This window comes from Carica papaya, chromosome 8 (genome assembly GCF_054855325.1).
Source record: "Carica papaya isolate Zhongbai chromosome 8, ASM5485532v1, whole genome shotgun sequence".
Lineage (NCBI taxonomy): Eukaryota > Viridiplantae > Streptophyta > Magnoliopsida > Brassicales > Caricaceae > Carica > Carica papaya.
In genome coordinates this window covers 5,683,423-5,704,555 of record NC_142316.1, presented here as the reverse complement: position 1 = coordinate 5,704,555, position 21,133 = coordinate 5,683,423, and the positions used below count along the sequence as shown (strand labels likewise).

The following is a 21,133-nucleotide window of genomic DNA, read 5'->3' as shown; positions in this document are numbered from 1 at the left end:
TATAGTTTCGAATGCATATATTACTGTTTTATTAATTATGGGTTGAATGACTGAAGAACTGATACTCTATGTTGTCTGTTCGGCATGAATTACGATTTGCTTGTTTAAATGTGAATTGATGATGCTTATTGAGGAAAAAAGGGAAATGAAACATTGTATAGACTGATAATTGTATGACGGGGTCAGCCTGACTAGATATCTTGGGAGATGGTGGACGGACCGGGTCCGTAGGGAACCCTACCGGGATTGTGGTCTCACATGCCGGACGGGGCATGGAGATCTTATGGTTTTGGCGCCCATACCGGACGGGGTATGGAGACGGCCCGTTTCACCCTCATACCGGACGGGGTATTGAGGTTTATGGTTTTGGCGCCCATACCGGACGGGGTATGGGGACGGCCCTGGAAACTGATTATGAATGTTAAAGGTTAACGGGTAGCGGGACCCCTAGGGACCCCCATGGATACTAGTAGGCTGGTAAATGAGAAAAGGATATGTTGTATAATGATTGAATTACAAAAGGCGTGATAAGTGCTATGTTTTACAGCTTATATTATTCCATGATTGTGATAATGTTATTATTTTTCTTATATTGTTTTCATAAATTCCACCGAGGTAAGTGGATGGTAAAGGTTTTCATGTTAATAAACGAGTTTATTGTAAATTATGCTCCATTGGTCTTTTTGTGGTTTTCTACCCACCTTTATCTCCGTGACGGTGAGATATCGTGATGTTCTTACTGGGCTAGTGTAGCTCACTCCTTAATTAACCATTTCAGATAAGGAAGACATGGTTCCCGAGCCCGTTCCGCAGGAGGACGACGAAGGGGATGCCTAGAGACTCTGTAGTCATACGCATAGTTTATTTTCGAGTTTTCTTTCTTAGTTAGTTTAACCTTTTATATTTGAAGTACGTTTTTTTGGTTTTTCGTGTAAGGGATGTTAACTGAAATTTTGATCTCGCTTCCGCATTCGATATATTTAAATACTCATTTCTTTTTTAATATTTTCCGGGGCCGTTACATTCTTGATCCATGATTGAGGAGGGTCAAGATTTAAATTTTGAGTGTTTTCATATACAAGAGTGTGACAAGTCTTTCTAACTTGAATAGAAGAGTTTTTCTGTAGCTTATGTTCGTATAGAAGATTTTGCATTTTAAATTTTGACATGATGATGCATACATCGCGGATCGTAATAAATTATAAAATTTTAATGTATGGTATTTTACGGGTATGAAAAAATTATAATTGTTTCAACTTTCAATGGTAACAAACGGTATCTGATTGAAAATTTTGGGATGAATTTAAAGGCACTGAATCGGTAGTATGTGAATGACATGTTACTTTTTTTTCCTTTATACCCTCATATAATATACTTAATTCTATTTTTATTATCACAATTTATTATTTATTTTATTAAATATAAAAATTTAATTTTTAATAATTATTTATTTAAATACAAATATAATTATATTAGTAAATAATTTAAATTTTTTTTTATTATATATTTCTTATATACTACTTACTATTACATGCATAAGTATGGATAAATTAATAATTTGACTGAAAATACAATCATATTATTTTATTATCTAAATAAAAATATGTTATTAATATATATTAATATACAATCATCCAAACATAAAAAAATTTTGTCATCCCCATCCTATGTGATTGTTATTCAATTACTGTCATTATCATACATTAATTAATTATTACTAAAATTTATCCAAATAAAAAGTGTATAATAATTTTAATTCATGTGGTTGTCAGTTCAGATAGAGTGAATTTTGTAATTGTATTTGTTTTTTTTCTTTTTTGATTGCTAGAAATTTTTTTACTGGTGTTATTATATATATATATATATATATTCTTTTGTTTCTGTAAAATGTTTTCTTTAGGTTATGTTCTTTATATAGATATATATATATTATATTTTGTTATATTCCAAACTAAACATATATTTATATGTTACTCTAAGTTGGTAGTTAGGGCCCACGTAGGCCCCACAAGGAGCGTGAACAGAGGAAGGCGCATACTAAGTTAGAAGTCCTAGACGGAAGATGAGCGGGTCCCACATGTCACGTGGACATTGGCCTAGTGGCCACGTAAGCGACAAATAATGCCTGCTTATAAAATCATCTACAATCTCCTCTCCACCAATCATAATCCTCGACCCACGTGGGATTGTAGGCCCCACAACCCATATTAGATTTTTAAGTATTCCACTAATTAAACTTTATTAATTCTTTACAGCAATGCAGTACATAAAATTTTTAACGCTCCACGTTCCACCACAGTCATTATATTATATATTATATATTATACACGCACTACATATATATTTATCAGTTGTCTTCCTTGATCAAAGTAACTTGATCTTTCCTCTTCACTCTCCCTCTTTCTTTTTCTGGTCTTTTCCCCTACTTTCCCTGTAGTAGTTTCTCCCTTTTTTTCTTTTTATTAATTATGCTAATATAGGTCTTCTCGCAAGCTGGGAATCTAGGTTTTAAAGGATTTGCAGAGAAGTAATTTATAGATGCTCATGGGTGACGAGGCTTCTGCTTCATATATTCATTTGGTAAGTAATCTTGCTAATTAATCATGCTTCTCTTGGTTTTTGTTCTTGAATTTTGGGGTTTAATCTGTATTTCTTGATGATGATGGGTTTTGATGATGTGATGATGACGCAGGTTCATCATCTGATAGAAGAGTGTCTATTGTTTAACATGAGTAAAGAAGAGTGCATGGATGCTCTCTCCAAGCATGCAAATATCAAGCCGGTGATTACCTCTACAGGTCTCTCTCTCTCTCTCTCTCTCTCTCTCTTCAAAACTTAGTAAACCTACCCTTTGAAATTAATTAAGGCTATATATATAAGTACGTACATACACAGTACTGCATATGTATATACGTTATCAGAGCTTGAAATATACTAGCAGTTAACAAGTTAATTTTCAGAATTTGTGATCTTTAATTTTTTTATTACAATTTTATCCATAATCTCTTTACATATATTTCAAACATTTAGATTTTTTTCATTTCTTGATGATAAAAAAGTTCCAAAAAATTAATTTTAATTAATTAATTAAGTTTAATAAAATAAAGTTTAATAATACTATTAGTTAATTAATTAAAATTATTCTTAAAACGTTTAAATATTACCTAATTTTTATGTAAGAAAAAGTTTCTTTAAAACATTAAAAAAAAATCAAATTTTAATTAAAAAAATAAAAATTATGACGAGTGTTACCTTGGAGACATATTTTTATAATTTCTTCCACATAATATAAATATATAAAATATATATACAGGACTCATGTGATGTTGTATTGAAATTAATATCTCCATGTCCGGTGGTTTATTATATGAATCAGTGTGGCAAGAACTGGAGAAAGAGAACAAGGAGTTCTTCGAGGCTTACACGAGGAAGAGAGAACAAAGAGCAAATGAAATGGAAATAACACGAAGCATCCAAAACATGCTGGGTAACCCCTCCTTGAGAGACAAGAAGAACTAGCAAGAGCCCATTATCAACAGTACTCCTACAATTCCATATAATGATCATAAATATATATATATATAATGATTTTTATGATCATATATGGTTTACCCAATTTTCTTTTCTTTAAAAGGGAGAATATATATATATATATATATATAATCCCTATGTCTTTTAGATATATCTATTGCCTGCTCATATGTCAATAGAAGGCAAGTTGTAGGTAGTAGTACTACAAGGTAGAAGGCGAGTGAAGAAGGGAATCTAGGAACGGCGTCGTATTGGCCACGGTTGAATAAGATCAGTATATATATATATATATATATAATCCCTATGTCTTTTAGATATATCTATTGCCTGCTCATATGTCAATAGAAGGCAAGTTGTAGGTAGTAGTACTACAAGGTAGAAGGCGAGTGAAGAAGGGAATCTAGGAACGGCGTCGTATTGGCCACGGTTGAATAAGATCAGGCGGAGAAAGAAGCCAAACAGTACTAGGGAAGCGTGATAGCATGTGGACAAGCCGTGTGGTGGCTGAGGTAGGAAGTAGTCATGGCACGTGGCGCCGCCCTCGTCATTAATTTGCTTGCGTGTAGAGCGTATGCTTATTATTTTGTTTTTGAAAATAAAAACTTTGGCATAATTTAGGGTTGTGTGAAGTACTATATATATATATATATATATATATATTTATAATTCTAGTATTGTTTTTTGATGTAATAAATGAAAATCTCGAGAAAGAAAAGGCTTACATGAATATGTTTATAATAATTGTTATTATAATCGGGAAAATTGGGGGACCCTAGATTTGAACAAAAAGGTTGTCCCCATCCACAAACTTACCTTTTATGGTTTGGGTTCATTCAAAAAATTGGTGGGGTGGAGGGTTGTCTCTACAACTTGTAATTTACTTGGAGAACCCTGCCAAAAGTTCTTTCACATTCGTATATACACACATATATATATGTACGTCAATATCGTACTTCCACCAGTTCCTCCATGGAAGAAAGAAATTTCTTTTGATTAGTAATTTGTACGTTTTCACCAAGTACAATGATGCGGATGTGTCTCTCTCCACTAGATCATAATATTTGATCGTTGGTAGATTTTGAAGTATTCATTTATTCAAGAATACAACATTTGACATTTTAGCTCATGTTTTTCTTTGTGCCAAAGCATGATTATGTCATGATAGTTATAATATTCTTGTTCAATTTGCTACTTAAAAGTTAATAATTGCAATGACCGTCTAAGTAGTTCTTTTTAATTTCAAAGAACGTAATATCGAGAATGAAAATAAAATTAGTATTAAAGGATAACGAACTAGTAAAGTTTATAATTTTTTTTTAGAAGTAAAAGATGATACATGAAAAATTAATTTATAAATATTGTGAAAACAGTTAACCTAATATCAAACTAGATCCAAGACGGGGAATGAATTGAGTTTTTAAAAATTTAAACACTTTAAAACATAAATAGTATGCACAAACGAAATACGTCATATAATAATATATAAAGAAAAAATATAATAATAAGTAAATAAAAGAATGATTAAAAGATTACAAATATTAATTTATAGAGGTTCGACCACTTAATGTATGTTTACGTTATCTTTTAAAGTAAAGAACTTAGAATTTTTTGCTATTTTTAATAAATTTCTAACAAAAGCCAGTTTATGAGTTGTCAATATACGTATATAAGTATTTCTCTTAACTATAATATCACTTAAAAGAATATTTTACTACATTTTTCACAAATCTAAAGATATTTAAAGAAGAAATTTCAAGAGAATATCTCAAGGAGAGTGAATATTTAAGATAAAATTCATATACGGATTCAAAGAATGACTCAAGAAGAAAGAGAAAAATTTTCATTTGACTTTCAATCTCAAAATATTCTTAAAAATATTTTAAATAGAAGAAATTTAAAGATCCAAAAAAGTACAACATTTGGGAGGAAAAAGAAGTTATGTGTGAGAATTAAATGCTTAAAAGATTTGAAAAAGTTGTTCCTAAAAGTTGCAATCACAGGTGTGATGCGTGGGAGTACCATATCGCTTCTACACATGCGTTTTAAAATGAAAAATTTTGTGTATGGAAATACTGTAATGCATTTCATCACATCACATTTTCTCAGCAACTCTTTGCATGCAAAAATTATGATGCATATTTAAATATCATATGCCCTCAACAACTCTATGTGTGCATAAGTTGTGTAATGCATTCAACACTTCACATTGACACGTGTTGAAAAAAGTTCTATAAATTTGTTTCGATTTTTTTTTTCTGACTTTGATACGTTTAAAACATTATTTTAAAATTACTTTTTACATAAAACTCTAAGAAAATTTTTTCTAACAATCTTAAATTAGTTCTTTTTTAAATTTTCACTAACTGTACCAAAAAACCTTTGAGCCAAACATAGAAAGAAACACTTACACAAATATTAATGTACTTTATGCATAAGTCTTTTGGTTTATTCTTCTCTTTCACCTTTTCTCATGAGATCTTCAATCTCCATTTCTTTTTCTTTAACTTTTTCTATAACTTTTCTTTCAAGGCTCATTCAAGAAATATTAATACAAATTAAGTATTTGTAATTCATCAAAATTAAAGATTCCCACAAACTCCTCCTTTTTAATAGATGACAAAATTTAATTTTTTTATTTTTTATAATTTACTTAAAGTATATTTGAAAAAGGTAAAAGAATAACATTCTTGCATGAGAAAGCTTCCCCATATTATATGCTCCCCATTCCAACTTATTAATCAAAAATTAAAAACAAAAAAAAAGTTATCGGTATTCAAATTTTAAGTGCGTAAATAATTATCTTCAATTAACCCAAAACAAACCTATTAGATATACATATCAATAAATATCCAATGAATCCAACATACATAGCTTTTCACAACTTTTCATGGAGAGGAATTTTCTTTTAATATGATTCTCTCATGTTACTCTCATTTTTCTCATCAATCAGAAAGCAAAGGTGGAAGCCGCAATGAGTAAAATGGATAACATGAATCTAATGATGCTAGGAACCATGTTCTTGCATTAAAACATTCAAAGCCATGTGCTTGCTCACTTTAAAAATTAAAAAAAAAAGCATAAATACTGAACATTGGCCATAATTTTGTGTAATAAACTAACTCATTTCAGATTACCAAAAGAAAGTTCAAAATATGTGTTCAATACAAAATAAAGCTTCTCAAGAGCTATTATAACAAACTCCAAGCATATGTATAAGAAGTACCATATCTTATCTATTACATCAAATGATTCACATAAATAATCAAATTTTCACATAATTAATTTTTTCTCAATGGTTTACAAAATAACTATTGTTGTATTCCTAGATACTCCCGTATAGCCTTCATCTTAGATAAAATGTATTGATTCTACTTGAAGATTCTTAGATTTTTCTTAAAAACTTGGAGGTGGACAAATAAGTCATCAGGGCAGCACTAGAAATGGGGGCCATTGGTCGTGTAGCATAGAGAGCTTTGTCGTCATGCTGGAGAAGACGAAGAGCCACCTTTTATTTACTTGATCATGTTTTAATCATAAACCAAACTACTTGGAACTTTAATGAATTCTTTTATTCTTAATGTTTTAGGGAAAATTTTTAAAAGAGTACGCAGGAGATTAAGGATCCATAAAGAATAAGGACTAAGGTGGGTTTAGTTTCTCACATTTCCTGAAAAATAATATCACGAAGACACATAAGTTTATCCTGAAGCATATGTCAAAGAAATAAAATCTCCATAATGGATAGATAATCAAATGCTCAGCTATACATTGAATTGATTTCCAGAATATGATGTAAAACTTGAATTTCTCAATGAGCATGTTGGCTGAAGGATATCTAAACTTAGAAAAATATGCACCTCTAATAATTATTCTCAGGGCTTTAACATGTTAAAACCCAGGAAATTTGTTTGGTAAACTACCCAACTCATAGAATTTTGTCTCTTTTGTGAGCACACACATCTTTTTCCTAGATTTTCTATTATGAGGTCTACATTTATCCTAGAATGAAATTTTTCTTTAGACACACTAGACATATTTTAATGTGAGTAAGGAAAGGGAAAAGAATTTCTTCTTAAAGGGAGAATTAACCAAGGGGTGGATTTCTTTCTTAAACCGTAAAGGAAATCAAGAGAAAGAGGAAAATAAATCTCATGCCTTAATTGGAGATTGAATCTCATGGATTTTGGGAGATTATGAGAAATTAATCATTTTCCAAATTGATCATAATCTTCCTTAATTCTTTACTCAATCATCTCCATAATTAATTAAGATATTTTTCATTTAAAAAGAAAAATCATATCTATCTTATTTTAGAAAATAATCTTTTTAATTGTTGTAACTTTTATATTTTAATATATATTTAATTTTTAATGTAATTTTACTATTAAAATAGGATATTATTATTATTTATTATTCACATGGCTTACACTATAAATAGGTCATCAATTTACAGTTGTATTAATTAAAGTTCTAAGAATAATAAAATTACAAAGTTTTAGTTTCAACTAATGAGATTTTCTTGAACCTTTTTGTTGAGTGAGGAATTGGTGTTTACTTATCAAAGTAACTTGTGGCGTTTTTATCAATATCTTTCTTGAATTAATTTTAATTTATCAAAGTTTTCTTATGGTATTGTAATTAATTCATTTATCTTTATTATCTTGATTTTCACTTCCTGTTGAGTGTCAGTCAAGTAAGGAGAGTTTATTTAAGGTTTTGAGTTTTTGGTTGCTGGTGTATATGTGGGATTTTTCATTACTTAGTTGATCCTGAGTTCCACATCATTATATGTGGGATTTTAAATTGTGTTGTTGATTCTGGATTTCGCATAAGATTTTCTTAAATAATTTAGCCTAGGATGAATCGTGTGGCTAGTCCTCAGAAATTATTCCCATTCTTGAACACTAACCATGTGCTTTATTCTAAAATGAACACGAGAAGAATGTTAGATTTATCCTCATATAAAGAGGAATTAGATAAGTGAGTAACTTATTGCTGGAGTTGGACATGGCTTGCGACAAAACAAACTCTTGCTGGTCTTCTTTGATTGGTGGTGTTAGTAGAGGCAAGACCAAAGACATTAAAACAAGGGTAAATATAGGTAGAGGGGGAGTAGTCAAGTTGGTTTCCTTGGATTCAGAGCTTGTTGTGTAATAGCTAGGATTTTTTTCGATTTAAACTCTTGAGTTTGGTATAGTCGATCATACATCTATATCTATGAAGGAAGATGTAATAAGGTTAAGGATTAAGTTTTGAATCAAATGATATGAAGACGATGAAATTAAGATAAAAGGAACCTTTTAAAAAGATAACTTTTTTTCAAGAAGATAACCGAGTTTTTTAGGACCAAGAATGTTTCTCGAGGCCAAAATGGCATTAAAGAAGGCAAAAAATTATTTTAGAAATACGAGAAAACAATCGGGTTTAGTATTGGAAGTAAAATCTCTTGAGTGAAGAAGAAAAATCTCTTGAAAAGCCCTAATTCCTTTCGACTTGATTTGGGTCCTGAGATCAAAATACATGGAATTTTAGTCTCAAATTTGGTCGAGAGTTAGCCAAGACATAGAGGAAGAGTATGTAAAAAGAGAAAAATCTCTATGGAAGAATATTTAAAAGAAATAAGCCCTAACTCGAGAGGTATAAAAATAAGGGAAATTTTGATCTTTTGGATTTATTTGGGCCATAAGTGGGCCAAATGAACTCTGATTAAGCTTAAACCAAAATTATGTGACAACTGCTTATTTAAAGAGCACGTGAAGCACAAGTTTACTAAAATTACTAATAATTGAGTAAGTTATGGGATTGTGAAAGTATGGGCATTGACTTATCCTTACTTGCGATTTGGACCTTTTGAGCTTCTAATGAGCCTAGATAAGACAAATGTGGTCTGATTGAGCCCAAATCTGGTGGACAAGTAGCTGAAACCAAAGTATGTGAAGGAAAAATGGCCTAAAAATTCATAAGAACCAAGAGAGATATGGTCGTTGGAAGTGAAGGCATGTGCATGGAGTGAGGTTTTGGGCCTTATAGGTTTATATGGGCCTAAGGTGACCCAAATAAGCTTCGAATGGGCCCAAATTTTTCATGGAAGTACCTGCAAGGAGGCTAAGGCGATGGGAGGAGTGTGGATAAGTTTAGAAGCCTCTAGAGTGGGAAGAAGCCTTAAGGATGATACATGTCAGTTTATGGTGCAAAAATTTCACATCAGCTAAGAAGTTTAAAGTGATTAAAGTCCTATATCAGTTAAGAATTTTAGAGTGGTGAAACTTTAACATTAGTTAGAAAGTCTAAAGTTAAAAAAGTCTCACATTAGTTAGGAATTTTAAAGTGACAAAAATCTCACTTCGGATAGAAATTTTAGAGTGGTGAAACTCTAACATCAGTTAGGAAGTCTTGAGTTAGAAAAGTTCTACATCAATTAGGAATTTTAAAGTAATAAAAGTCCCACATCAATTATGAAGTTTAAGGTTACCACATCAGTTAGGTAATCAACACGTTAGGCTCCCCTCTTTTATAGATAGGGGATGAGGGAAGGAAGGATAAACACAGAGAGGAAAAAAAGAAAAGAAGAAAATAAGAAGAGAGGAAAAGAGGAAGAAATCTTTCAAAGGTAAACCTTGAGAGATTTGAATTCGATTTTCCATGAAATTTTGACATTAATTTTTTAGTAATATGATGGCTAATTTTTAGGTTAGATATTGCTCAAAAATATCTTTAAAATCTACCAAAACTCTAGGTGAAAAATGTAACACCCAATAATTGCTTTTATTTTTATTTTTTTAAATATAGTTATTTATTTATTTAATTTAATTTATTTTATTTTATTTTAATTTAATGAAAAAATGGGTAAAAATTTGTTAAGGATTAAATTGAAAATAATTTTGAAAAAAAAGGTGAAAATTTAGATTTTGTGGGTATTTTTGAAAGAAAAATCAGAAATCGGTGGTCAAAATACAATTTAAAAAAATTATGCTACGTCAGATGCCCGGTTAGCAGCCCCAACCAAGTAGGACACGCTAAGTGGCAGAGGTGCTAACGCGGGAGGCCACGCAGGGGGGAGCCACGTGGGCGATCCGCGTGCGCGCGATCGAACAGCTGAGATCCGTTCCTGCGCGCACGGACAGCCCAGATTGAATTGTGATGAACGGTACATATTCACTCCCTATTTAATCGCGATTGGACGGTGATTTTTGGATTTATTTGGGACATTTGTAGGTACCGTAAGCATGTTTCAGTTCCTGAAGAAAAATTCATGGAAGCCAAGAACTGCCCGTAGGCACAGTAAACTATTTAGTTTTTCGACGTCAAATCAAATAAGGACCATTCACCCTATTTTCTATCATGGATTGAAGTTTGAATAAATAATAATACGGTATTTTATACAAATTAAATAGATATGTATAATTAATTACGGATTGCTAATGGAGCCCGAACTAGACATTATTGTATGTTGATTTCTGTTGGTTTATTTTGCAGTCTAAAAGCATGATGGTTTATGGTTTATCTATTTTATGGTTGAAATGCATGTATTATTGCCTTACTTGACTACTGTTTGATTTTCAGATATAAGAGATGATGGCATTAACAGATGCATGTTTATTTGTTTATGTGATTATATTTGATTTGATAATGAAACTAAGAAAAAACAGGAAAAATGGTGTGATCAAATAAACAGATAAGACGAAAGCCTCAATAGATATCCTGGGAGATGGTGGACGAACCGGGTTCATAGGGAACTGCAACCGTGAACGTTGTCTCATACCGGACGGGGTATGGAGACTTGGTCATTTAGTGCCCATACCGAATGAGGTATGGAGGCAGTCGATTCACCCTCATACCGGATGAGGTATTGAGATTTAATGTCTTAGTGCTCATACCGTACGGGGTATGGGGTCGGTTATGTAATTAAGATTGTTAAGAGAAAGGGTTCACGTGTAGCGGAGACACCCCTATGGATCCCCATGGATATTAGTAGGCTGGTGAAACGAAAAATGGTTATAATTTAGTTTATTGTTAATAAATGTGAATTTATGATATGTTCTATGTTACTGATCGTGCATGAAGTTATGATCTGTATGATATTATTACTTTTATAATTTATTTTCATAAATTCTCCAACGGTAAGTAAAAGAGTAAATAATTTTATTTTAAATAAATGTATTGTTTTAAATCTAATATTCCATTGGTTATTTTTTATTTTCTACCAACCTTTACTTCTGTGCTAGTGATATAGTGCGATATCCTTACTGAGCTAGTGTAGCTCACCCCTTATTTAACCATTTCAGATCAAGAGTACCTGGTTCCCGAGTCCGATCCGCAAGAAGATTGCGAGTAGATGCTAAATACTTTATATTTTCGTTTACTTTTCTCATTTCTCGTGTTTCTTTCAGAAAATTCATTCTGTGATGTTTGTTTAGTACTTTTAAATTATTGTGTAAGGGATGTAAACCTTAACCTTTTATTTCGTTTTCGTACTTAAATTATTATATATTTCATTTTTTATTTTCGGGGTCGTTACAAAAAATGTACAGAATTAAGTTGGCACTTTGATGGAGTTAAGGTTGCATGTCCTACAAAGTATATAGTTTCGAATTTCTTTTCAAAGGAATTGAAACAAGAGTGGGTTTATTACACCAGCCTCGCATGCTGAAGGTTCTAAAATGAGCCTAAAAAAATCTGTGAAAGAAAACCAAGAAAGAGCTATAAAAATTCCAATAATGGCTTTGAAAAAGCCTTAAAAAGCTTTAAAATAACAGAGTAAAAGTGAAATGACTTTAAGAAAAACTTTTTAAAAAATTAAGTGTATATATATATATATATATATATCATATTCCTTAATGAGCACAGAATCAATATCTACCCAGGTGGGCAAACAAAATGAATACAAAATTGTATATATATATATATATTCATTTGATGGTGGTTCGCTGAGACCTTCATCTAAAAATTCAAACTCTTTTCTATTCCCTCCCTCCCAAAAGCTCTCCTTGTCCTTTCCTCAACAGACCTTTTTTTTCCTTCAATTGTCTGAACTTTTGTTGTCTTCTTCCTCGTTTTATCTTAAGAAAATGATCATTATCATTAGATTATCCCCTCATCGAACGCCCTGAAGCAGCCATACTGAGCGACCTCCCTCTCATCTTTTTTTCTTTTTTTTTTTCCATTTCAGAATCCTAAGAGCACCATCTGTTGTTGGTCCTTTTTTCCATTTGAATGATGAATAAAAACTGAAACCTAAAGCCTCGATCACCAGAAAAAGAAAGCCAGTGAGTCTAAACGCGTCGTTTTACGGGGAGGGGGATAGGCCTTTTAAGCATAGTTTATAGTAATAAAAGTACTACTAAATAACTTCACAATAATACAATTTTTAGTTTAAAAAAAATAGTGTATTTAATGAAAATAATTATAAAAAAAATATTAGTTGTATTTACTGAAAATAGTTTTATTAAAATTATCAAAGGGTGTAAGAATTATTTAGTTTTTAATAAACAAATGCTAATTAAACTATTTATTTTAAATTTCAATAATATTTAAATAATTTAAAATAATTATATTAAGTTTGTAAAATATCTATAAATTAAATGGTCATAGATATTTAAATAATTTATGTAATGAAAAAAATTTGAATGAGGCTAATTTTGGAAATAAATGTGTGATTTTTTTTTTTTGAAAATGGAAATAATTGTTTAAAGTATATAATCTATGTTTATATTTGTTCAAAAAATATTTTAGCTTTAAATATTACCCAAAATATTTTTAATTTTTCCCATTTAATTGAAAAGTCTTAACCACAAAAACTATTAAGCTGTTTATTAAAATTCTTTATATATATATATATTATTCTTTTACAAATATGGTTTCTATAAAATGATTGTTTATATTTGGGCCCAATGGCAATTATGTTTGGGGCATCATCCGGTAAGGGGGAAGCTCGTCTCCAAGTTGGTCGAAAACGGTGTCGTTTCTACGTCTCAAAGGTGCTTGAAACGGTGTCGTTTCTTCGTCTCAGAGGTTCTTGAAACGGTGTCGTTTCTATGTCAGAACAGTGTAACACGGCGAATAATCAAGTCGCATGTTGTCTAAGGTTTTGAACACACTGTTCTTCCATTATCATCTTCTTCAGGGTTTTGGGGTTTTAGCCCTCTGTCTCTGTCCATCAGCAGACATGGAATCTCTTGCTAAGCTCCAATTCCGCCATCAACCCTTCCCCCTCTCCGTCAATCCTCTCCGTCCTTCATCTCGCAAACCGATTTCTTCCCTTTCCTTTAAGACCCCTCCCTCTTCAGTCGTATCCTTCAAGCTGCTTGTCCCTAGAGCTTCATCCGAGCCATTCAATCAAAACATCGAAACTATGAAAACCCTCTCATCTTCCTTTTTCAAAACCACCTGCATCACTGTAGCCGCGGCAGCGTTGTTCTTCATGCGCCTTCACGCTAGACCTGCTATTGCAGCACCAATTACGACAACAACAACATCCACAGTGGAGCCTACTAGTGAATCGACTGAAAATCTTACACTGGAAGAGCAGGAGAGAAACATTGAGCAGCATTTGGCTCGTTTCCCTGACGATATCGAAGCATTACGGTCCCTCATGGAGGTGAGGATCAAATCGCGAAAGCTCCGAGAAGCGATACAGGTTATCGACCGGTTGATCGAGCTGGAACCAGAGGAACAGGAATGGCCGTTACTAAAAGCCCAAATTCATAGCTATAGTGGGGATTTCGGCCCGGCGAAAAATGAGTTCGAGGATATTTTGGCGAAGGACCCACTTAGAGTGGAGGCTTATCACGGGCTAGTAATGGCCTACTCGGAGTCGGGTCTTAAGTTGAAGGATTTAGAGAAGAGGATTGAGGTAGCAATGGATAAGTGTAAGAAGGAGAAGAAGAAGAAGGATTTCAGGGATTTCAAGCTACTGGTCGCGCAAATTCGGGTCATTGAGGGTAACCATTCTGAGGCTTTGAAGGTTTATCAGGAGCTGGAAAAGGAAGAGCCTAGGGATTTTAGGCCATACCTGTGTCAGGGTATTATATATTCATTGTTGAAGAAGAAAGATGAGGCTGAGAAGCAATTTGAGAAGTTCCGGAGGCTTGTTCCGAGGAATCACCCTTACAGGGAGTATTTTGTTGACAACATGATTGCCACAAAGCTTTTTGCGGAGAAGGCGGAAAGGGAGACAGCAGGGTCCAAGAGTTGAGAGAAATAGTCTTTCTGATTGTTCATTTGAGGTGAATAGTCGTTGTTTTTCTATTAGATCCTTCTCTCATTTCTTGGAAAGTTTCTTGGTTTCTGTTTCTGCTTTGGCTAATGTTTTTGGGTAGTAGGGGAATTAAAATCTGCAGGTGCTTCCCGTGATATCATGCATAAAAGGGAGGCTAAATGTTTAATCTTTAGCTGAATGGTTATCTTTGTCTAAGTTCTAAGGGAAAATAGCGGGGAGAATAGTACCAGTTAGTTTTATAGATTCATGGCTGAAAAGCGACCTCTGTTTCTCAGTGGCATTACAGAAGTTATGCTCACAATGATTAATATCTAATTGGAGGTAGTTCAAAGGCCGCATAGGGGTTGAAGCATTATTCTATTTGTACTTAAACAGATTTGTGTGCATGCTTCATGTTGTTGCACATGGGTTGGGGGTTCTTCAAGTTGATTTTGAAAATAGCTTCAGTCTTTGCCTGAAAGGTGAAATGCATTTTGAGTTTTTTAATTGTTTTGTTAGGTCAGTTTAGCTTTGGCTGGCAGCTTGTATTGCTGGATATTATGTTCAAATGGAAACCAAGCTACTTTTACTGCTTAAACCCTTGAGTGAGATATATCAAACACTTCTGTATGCTATCTTAGTTCTGTTAGTTGAATTTCAAAATCTTTATTGGTTCTACTGCTTAATCAGAACCTAAGTTTTAAAATTTCTTAGCATTTATAGGAGCTAAGAAATGAAATAAGACGTTCACAGACTTCATTATCCCAAAGTCTATGAGTACTCATGTTAGGATGAAGCTTTTGCCACGTGGTAATCTGATGCTGTTGCCTGAAGTATGATTATACCTGAATTTTTAACAATAATGGAAATGAACAAGTCTTTGTTGAACTAAATAATGTGTCAGCTCATGTTAGAAGGAAGCAGTTGCAAATTGATAATCTTAATCTTATTGCTTTCTCTTTCTTCTTCAGTCACTTGATGCTATTTCCTGTAGTATGATCTTACCTATCCTTCAGTATTTAGAAATAGCCCTTTGCAGGAGTAGGATAGCATAAATTATTTCTTAATAGATGATAAACTCTAGGTTGCCAAGGATGGCTATATAGCGAGGACGTAGAAGATTGAATTAAGATTTTTAGATAATTACCGTATTTGTTGATTGCAGAATAACATCTAAAGAATCTTCATGTTATTTCTCGTTGTGGTTTTCTACCCAAGAGGAAAGTAAAGTCTGTGCTCTGGTTTGAACACAATAATACCAATAAGGGATGCCGGCATTACAATGAATTAGTATTGTGGTGCTAGCTACTGAGAGTTCTACCTGCTAGAGAAGGCTGGAAGCAAAAAGCATAGGTTTAATACTTTTTTTTAAAATAAAAAAAAAACATAGGTTTAATACTAAAAATATATTTTCTTTTCTATAAATGGAGACTATATAGTGAAGTAGTAAGCTTGTTCTTGGATGTTGATATTTTAATATTCATAATCTTTTCCTGTTACTGCTATTGTTTTATGGATGTATGAAATGTTTCTGATTGACATTTTACAATTGAAATGGCAATTCACAAGTGAAGAGCTCATAGCTCTTTTACATTCTATCCGAACCTTTCACTGTAGAGTTTAGAAAAACTGAAGGATACATGTGAGATTGGATATAGAGAAGCAGAGTTGGGTATCTGGAATGTAATAGATAGATTTCATAGCTGTTAGACTCTAGATCACACATACTGATCAGATGGACAAGTAGTTATTAACTATTGACACAAGCATGTCTGAAGGCACAGATAGAATAGTGAAAAGTTTAGATAAATTTTGTTATGATGCCTAAGTAAATGTTTGAAATTTTGCCTTATGTATCCCTCTGGGTGCTCTTCTTTATTTATCTCTTCCAATGTAAGTCAAAACATTGCTAATGATCATAGTGCTATAGTTATTTAAATGTTCCGTACGCGGCGCAGCAAAATGCATATAAACTCTGGTGTTTGGAAGTGCTTTTTCAATTGTCAATGCTTCTGATTGTACTTCCTATTTAGTGGTACAAGCATGGAATTCTGTTACCAACATGCATGCGTATTATGTATTCATGATCATTATTTGAACATAATTTCATAAACGGTACTTTTGGCTGACATCTTCATTCTAGGATCTTTCGGAAAAGTTATGTGTTTTATTCATTTTCATCTTGTTGCTTTGGGTATATCTTGTCAGGACTCTATGGAACTTTACTTTATCTGTGAGTAGTTTGTGTATAATTCAATGAAAGTTTAAGATCAGTTGCCAAATGATGTTGTAGCAAAGCTCCTTCATATATAATAACAAAGTTATAAGTCAATCTTATACTTTTATATATTATTGAGCTGAGTTTGAAGTTCCTTAACTTTTTCTGAGAGAAAAGTCAATGAAAATTTTGCCCCGACTAATAAACAATGATTTAATGTGTATAACAATTCAAACATGTTTGAAAGTTACCTCTCCTCCTTTATTTGGTTTCAACTCCTTGAAGGCTCTTTTTGTGCTCCAGTCATGTGTCTCGAGTAGTCATTGTCTAGATACCAATATCTTTTTAAATAGGAGTATCACATACAAGAGACACTATTCACCCCTTTTATTTTGGAATACATGTTATTTTGGATCCTTGCTTGTTAGAAAAAGTGATTCCTTTTGTAGACTAAATTCTTTCTGTTTTATTACTATAAGCATTTCTCTTGAAGAAACATTCATGTGATGTGTGTCCAGTGTTTCCACAATGGTTGTAGATCTTTTTGTGTTATTAGCTTTTACAGAGAAATTTCTAATATTTTTTTGTTTCTTTGAGATTACATCCCAATCTAGCCTTATCATAACACTCCGTTGCTTTGGCAAATTCATATCAAGGTGTTTTTTTCCTTGCACAAATTTAGATAGTGTCTCATCAACATATTCAACTTTCTTTCTTAATGCATCATTTTCATTTCTTATTTCATAAATATTAGGCTTGTTTAGTCTTATTATCAAAGCATGATTTTCTTCTTTAACAAGTCATTTTATTCAGAGAAGATTGAGCTTGATTTCTATCATTAAATGCCATGAGACAAATATTCTCCATAGTGGCTTCATATTCACTACTGGAGCTACATGCTTTAATATTATTCCAGGTTGCAACCAAAACCTTCTTTTTGGCTCTCTTATCTCATTTTCTTACTTTAGCAATCAATCAGCACATGTCTTGGCTTATTACAGCCAAAGTAGAATTACTCTCTTTTTGCCAGAATCTCTCTGAGGGAAACTTTTTTCCGTGAGATGATCTCTTCTTCCTGATGACTTTCTGTAGCCTTTTTGAGAGGAGCAATTTCCTCATCATCACAGCTTTTCTCTTCACTGTTATCCATAGTTACTGAAGCCTGGTGTGCGAGAGTTTTTCCTTTCTTTTCATCCTCATACTCTTTCTCTTCATCATCAATTCATGACTCATGATATATCCTAGAAGTTCATCTAAGCTGAGCTTGTTTATATCTTTGGTTTTTTGAATTGTTATCACTTCTGGATCCTAAGATCTTGGCCAAACATCTAAACAAGTTCGTCACTTGAGTAGACTTTGTCATGTAACTGTAAGATACATGTAATATTTGTAAATCTTGTGAATATGACTTAGACAGATTCATGCTCGTTCATTTTGAATAATTCATAATCATGTACAAGTTAACTTTTAATTCCTTTACTTGCTTAGTTCCTTGACAGGTTATTTAAATCTTATAACATTTTTCTTTGGTCAAGTCACATGTGGAGAATCTGTTATACTCGTTTTAAGGATAATCCGAAGTAGAGTATATTTACAGTCTTTTCATTTGATAATTCTAATCTACTATTTATCTCGGAAAAAAAAAAATACTGACCTACAATCTTTCTCATCCCAATCATCTTTCTATTTTACTATAACTATTCCATCTATGTTCTTAAAGGGTACATAAGGTCCATTCTTACGATTTTCCAAGCATTATAATCTGTCAATTATGTATTTGTCTTCATCCTTGCCTTTGAGTCTCCATAGGTTGTCACATCCACCAAGATAAGTCTGTTAGTTGATTGACATCCACTACACATATTTGTCATTCTGAGATCTTTACTTTGAACACTGACATCAGTAAGATTAGATACCTGCTCTAATGCCACTTGTTCTTAATAAAATGTGACCGAAGTGTGGGGTGAATTAGATTTTATAATCTTTCTCTGTTTTTACTATTTTAACTTGATTAGTTAATGTGTTTAATGTCTATGTGATAAAATATATGATTAGATATTCTCTGCTTTCTAGAAATGCCTGAATACAATAATGTAACAAGCAAAGAAGTAAGAATTGATTTGAGATAGAGAAGACAAAAAACTGATTTACAGAGGTTCAACCATTCCTTGTGTGCCTACGTCCTCTCCTCAAGTCCCCGGTATAGAATATTTGTTATAATGGTTGTTTATCAAGGTGTCAAACTTCACCTCTTATGCAACTTCTTTTTCACAAGGTTCCAACCTTCAATTTCTACACAATTTGTTTATCAAGGTGACTAGCTACACCCCTCACAAGTGTGTCACCAAACAATTCTGACAATCAAAGAGCACACTACACCACTCACTCCTTTGTGGAAATTCCCTCTTTAAGGTTGTAGAGTTGAAGAACAAGGATTGCCCTTTCTCTTTCAAGAGTAAATAAGTGTTAAAAAGAATAGATTTTTTTCCAGACTCAACAAGATAGATGAGGGTATACAACTTCTTGAAACTATCCATTAATTATGTCATACGGCAGGTGGATGTATACAGTTTCTTGGAAGTTTGAAAATGCAGTCTATTCCCGTTGTCTTGAGTCAGTAGTACATGTTCTCCACGGATGACCATGGAGTATTTCTCTTTTTATCTTTTCTCTGTAATGTTTGACAAACTTCTTCTGTGTCCTTTGTTGACTTGAATATATTTCAAAGGTGACTCAGAACATATGTATTGAAGTCCCTTTACAAGCCTTCTTCATTTTAAGATACTTTCTTTTTTTTTTTGTTGAGTTTTTAAGCTTAAGAATTTATATTTATTGAGATATGAAGCTTAATCTTTTCATATATATATATATATATGGCGAGCAACAGAACAAGTATAACTTCTTGATCTTCCCAAGATGCATTTCCATTCATCATTTCTCTTTAGATTCTTCATGTCGTAAGCTTCATTCTTATTTCTTATATCTTAACTTACAAGAGTTTTAAGAAGAATTTCAACACAAAAAAAAAAAACATCCACAGTCATGAACAATAATATATATATATATATATAAACTAAAACTTAATAATTCAACATAAAAGTGGTCCATATACCACTTATTAGAAAGCATCTGGGAGATGAAAATCATTGTTTAAGTGAAAGTCATAATTTTGTTCATATCAAGTCGGTGAAATGACTGATGGAAATTCGTATATAATATGATAAAAGATATGTTATCGAGAGAATAAAAATGTCTGTTCTGTGCGTATGGCTGCATTAAGGGAATGGACAAACCCATTTGTTTCTTCGGGATTTGCTACCATATCATTTATATGATGCATGCATACACGTGGACGTGTGCATATATATATATATATATCTTACGGTAGTTTCTTGACTAAATTTTATAATTTACATTTTAATAATTAGATTTAACCAATGCTTAGTATAAGGGCTATAGTTATATAATAAACTAGAACTAATATGCTCTAATTGAGTTTTAGTTAAATTATTAAATTAATTTTTTAAGTTTTGATATTTATTATAAATTATTAAACTATTTTAATTTTCTTTTTTCATAAAAAAAACAAAAAATTGAAGGTTTAAAATAATAAAAGAATATCCGTAACCAAATTATAATAAAAAAATATTATAAATTAAATTATAATAAAAATATCAAATTTCAAAAATTAATTTTGTAATTTGTAGTGTCAACTGTTAACAATCATATTTTAAAATAGTTTATAATGGCGATTTGATCATATTGACTTTATTAATTTTGGTCCCACAAGGTTACAATTTGGTTGGATTTTGTAACACCAAATTTGCCAAGTGGATTTACAAATTCTCAACCAACTCATAATTATTTGATTCGATTCTATGAAAATTTCAAGCTACAACTGCGGGATTTGTTTCGAGGTTGGAGCAATTCGGTTTTGTCCGTGTGTTAATTTTCATTCTTTAAACATTTTATAGTAGTGATTTAACATGTTACTCTTTCATTTTATTATATTACTCGCATAACTATACATTGTTTACTTAATCAGCGTTAGTTATACCACGGTGCTATCTATCGCAACTACTTGAAAAGTGTAACTACTATAAAAACAAGTAAATAAAAAAGTTTACACGATAGTTGTCGTTCAACAACTAAGAATATTATACTTTCACAAATTGATTATATAACCT

General features: G+C 32.1%; 2 protein-coding genes across 3 annotated transcripts; both read left to right on the top strand.

The window, feature by feature from the left end:
* The first annotated feature begins 2,335 nt into the window (after positions 1–2,335).
* Positions 2,336–4,160, top strand: LOC110809895 (argininosuccinate lyase). The gene is made up of 3 exons (XM_022035865.2): positions 2,336–2,580; positions 2,693–2,798; positions 3,377–4,160. The coding sequence occupies exons 1-3, from the start codon at positions 2,539–2,541 to the stop codon at positions 3,517–3,519; spliced, it is 291 nt and encodes a 96-aa protein (XP_021891557.1). The 5' UTR covers positions 2,336–2,538; the 3' UTR covers positions 3,520–4,160.
* Positions 4,161–13,618: 9,458 nt separating this feature from the next.
* On the top strand, positions 13,619–19,784 carry LOC110809870 (protein SLOW GREEN 1, chloroplastic-like). Of its 2 annotated transcripts, none has more exons than XM_088209504.1 (2): positions 13,619–14,756; positions 19,222–19,784. In XM_088209504.1, exon 1 carries the CDS (start codon positions 13,697–13,699, stop codon positions 14,723–14,725), a length of 1,029 nt encoding a protein of 342 aa, XP_088065630.1. In that variant the 5' UTR covers positions 13,619–13,696; the 3' UTR covers positions 14,726–14,756; positions 19,222–19,784. The 2 variants fall into 2 exon arrangements, with proteins under 2 accessions (XP_088065630.1, XP_021891528.2); XM_022035836.2 differs by lacking the exon at positions 19,222–19,784 and adding an exon at positions 19,020–19,195.
* Positions 19,785–21,133: the final 1,349 nt, after the last annotated feature.

Coding starts and splice junctions, on each gene's coding strand:
- LOC110809895 (XM_022035865.2), top strand. CDS start 2,539: ATGCTCATGGGTGACGAGGCTTCTGCTTCATATATTCATTTG. Junction 2,581..2,692: donor CTGCTTCATATATTCATTTG/GTAAGTAATCTT, acceptor ATGATGACGCAG/GTTCATCATCTGATAGAAGA. Junction 2,799..3,376: donor GCCGGTGATTACCTCTACAG/GTCTCTCTCTCT, acceptor TATATGAATCAG/TGTGGCAAGAACTGGAGAAA.
- LOC110809870 (XM_088209504.1), top strand. CDS start 13,697: ATGGAATCTCTTGCTAAGCTCCAATTCCGCCATCAACCCTTCCCCCTC.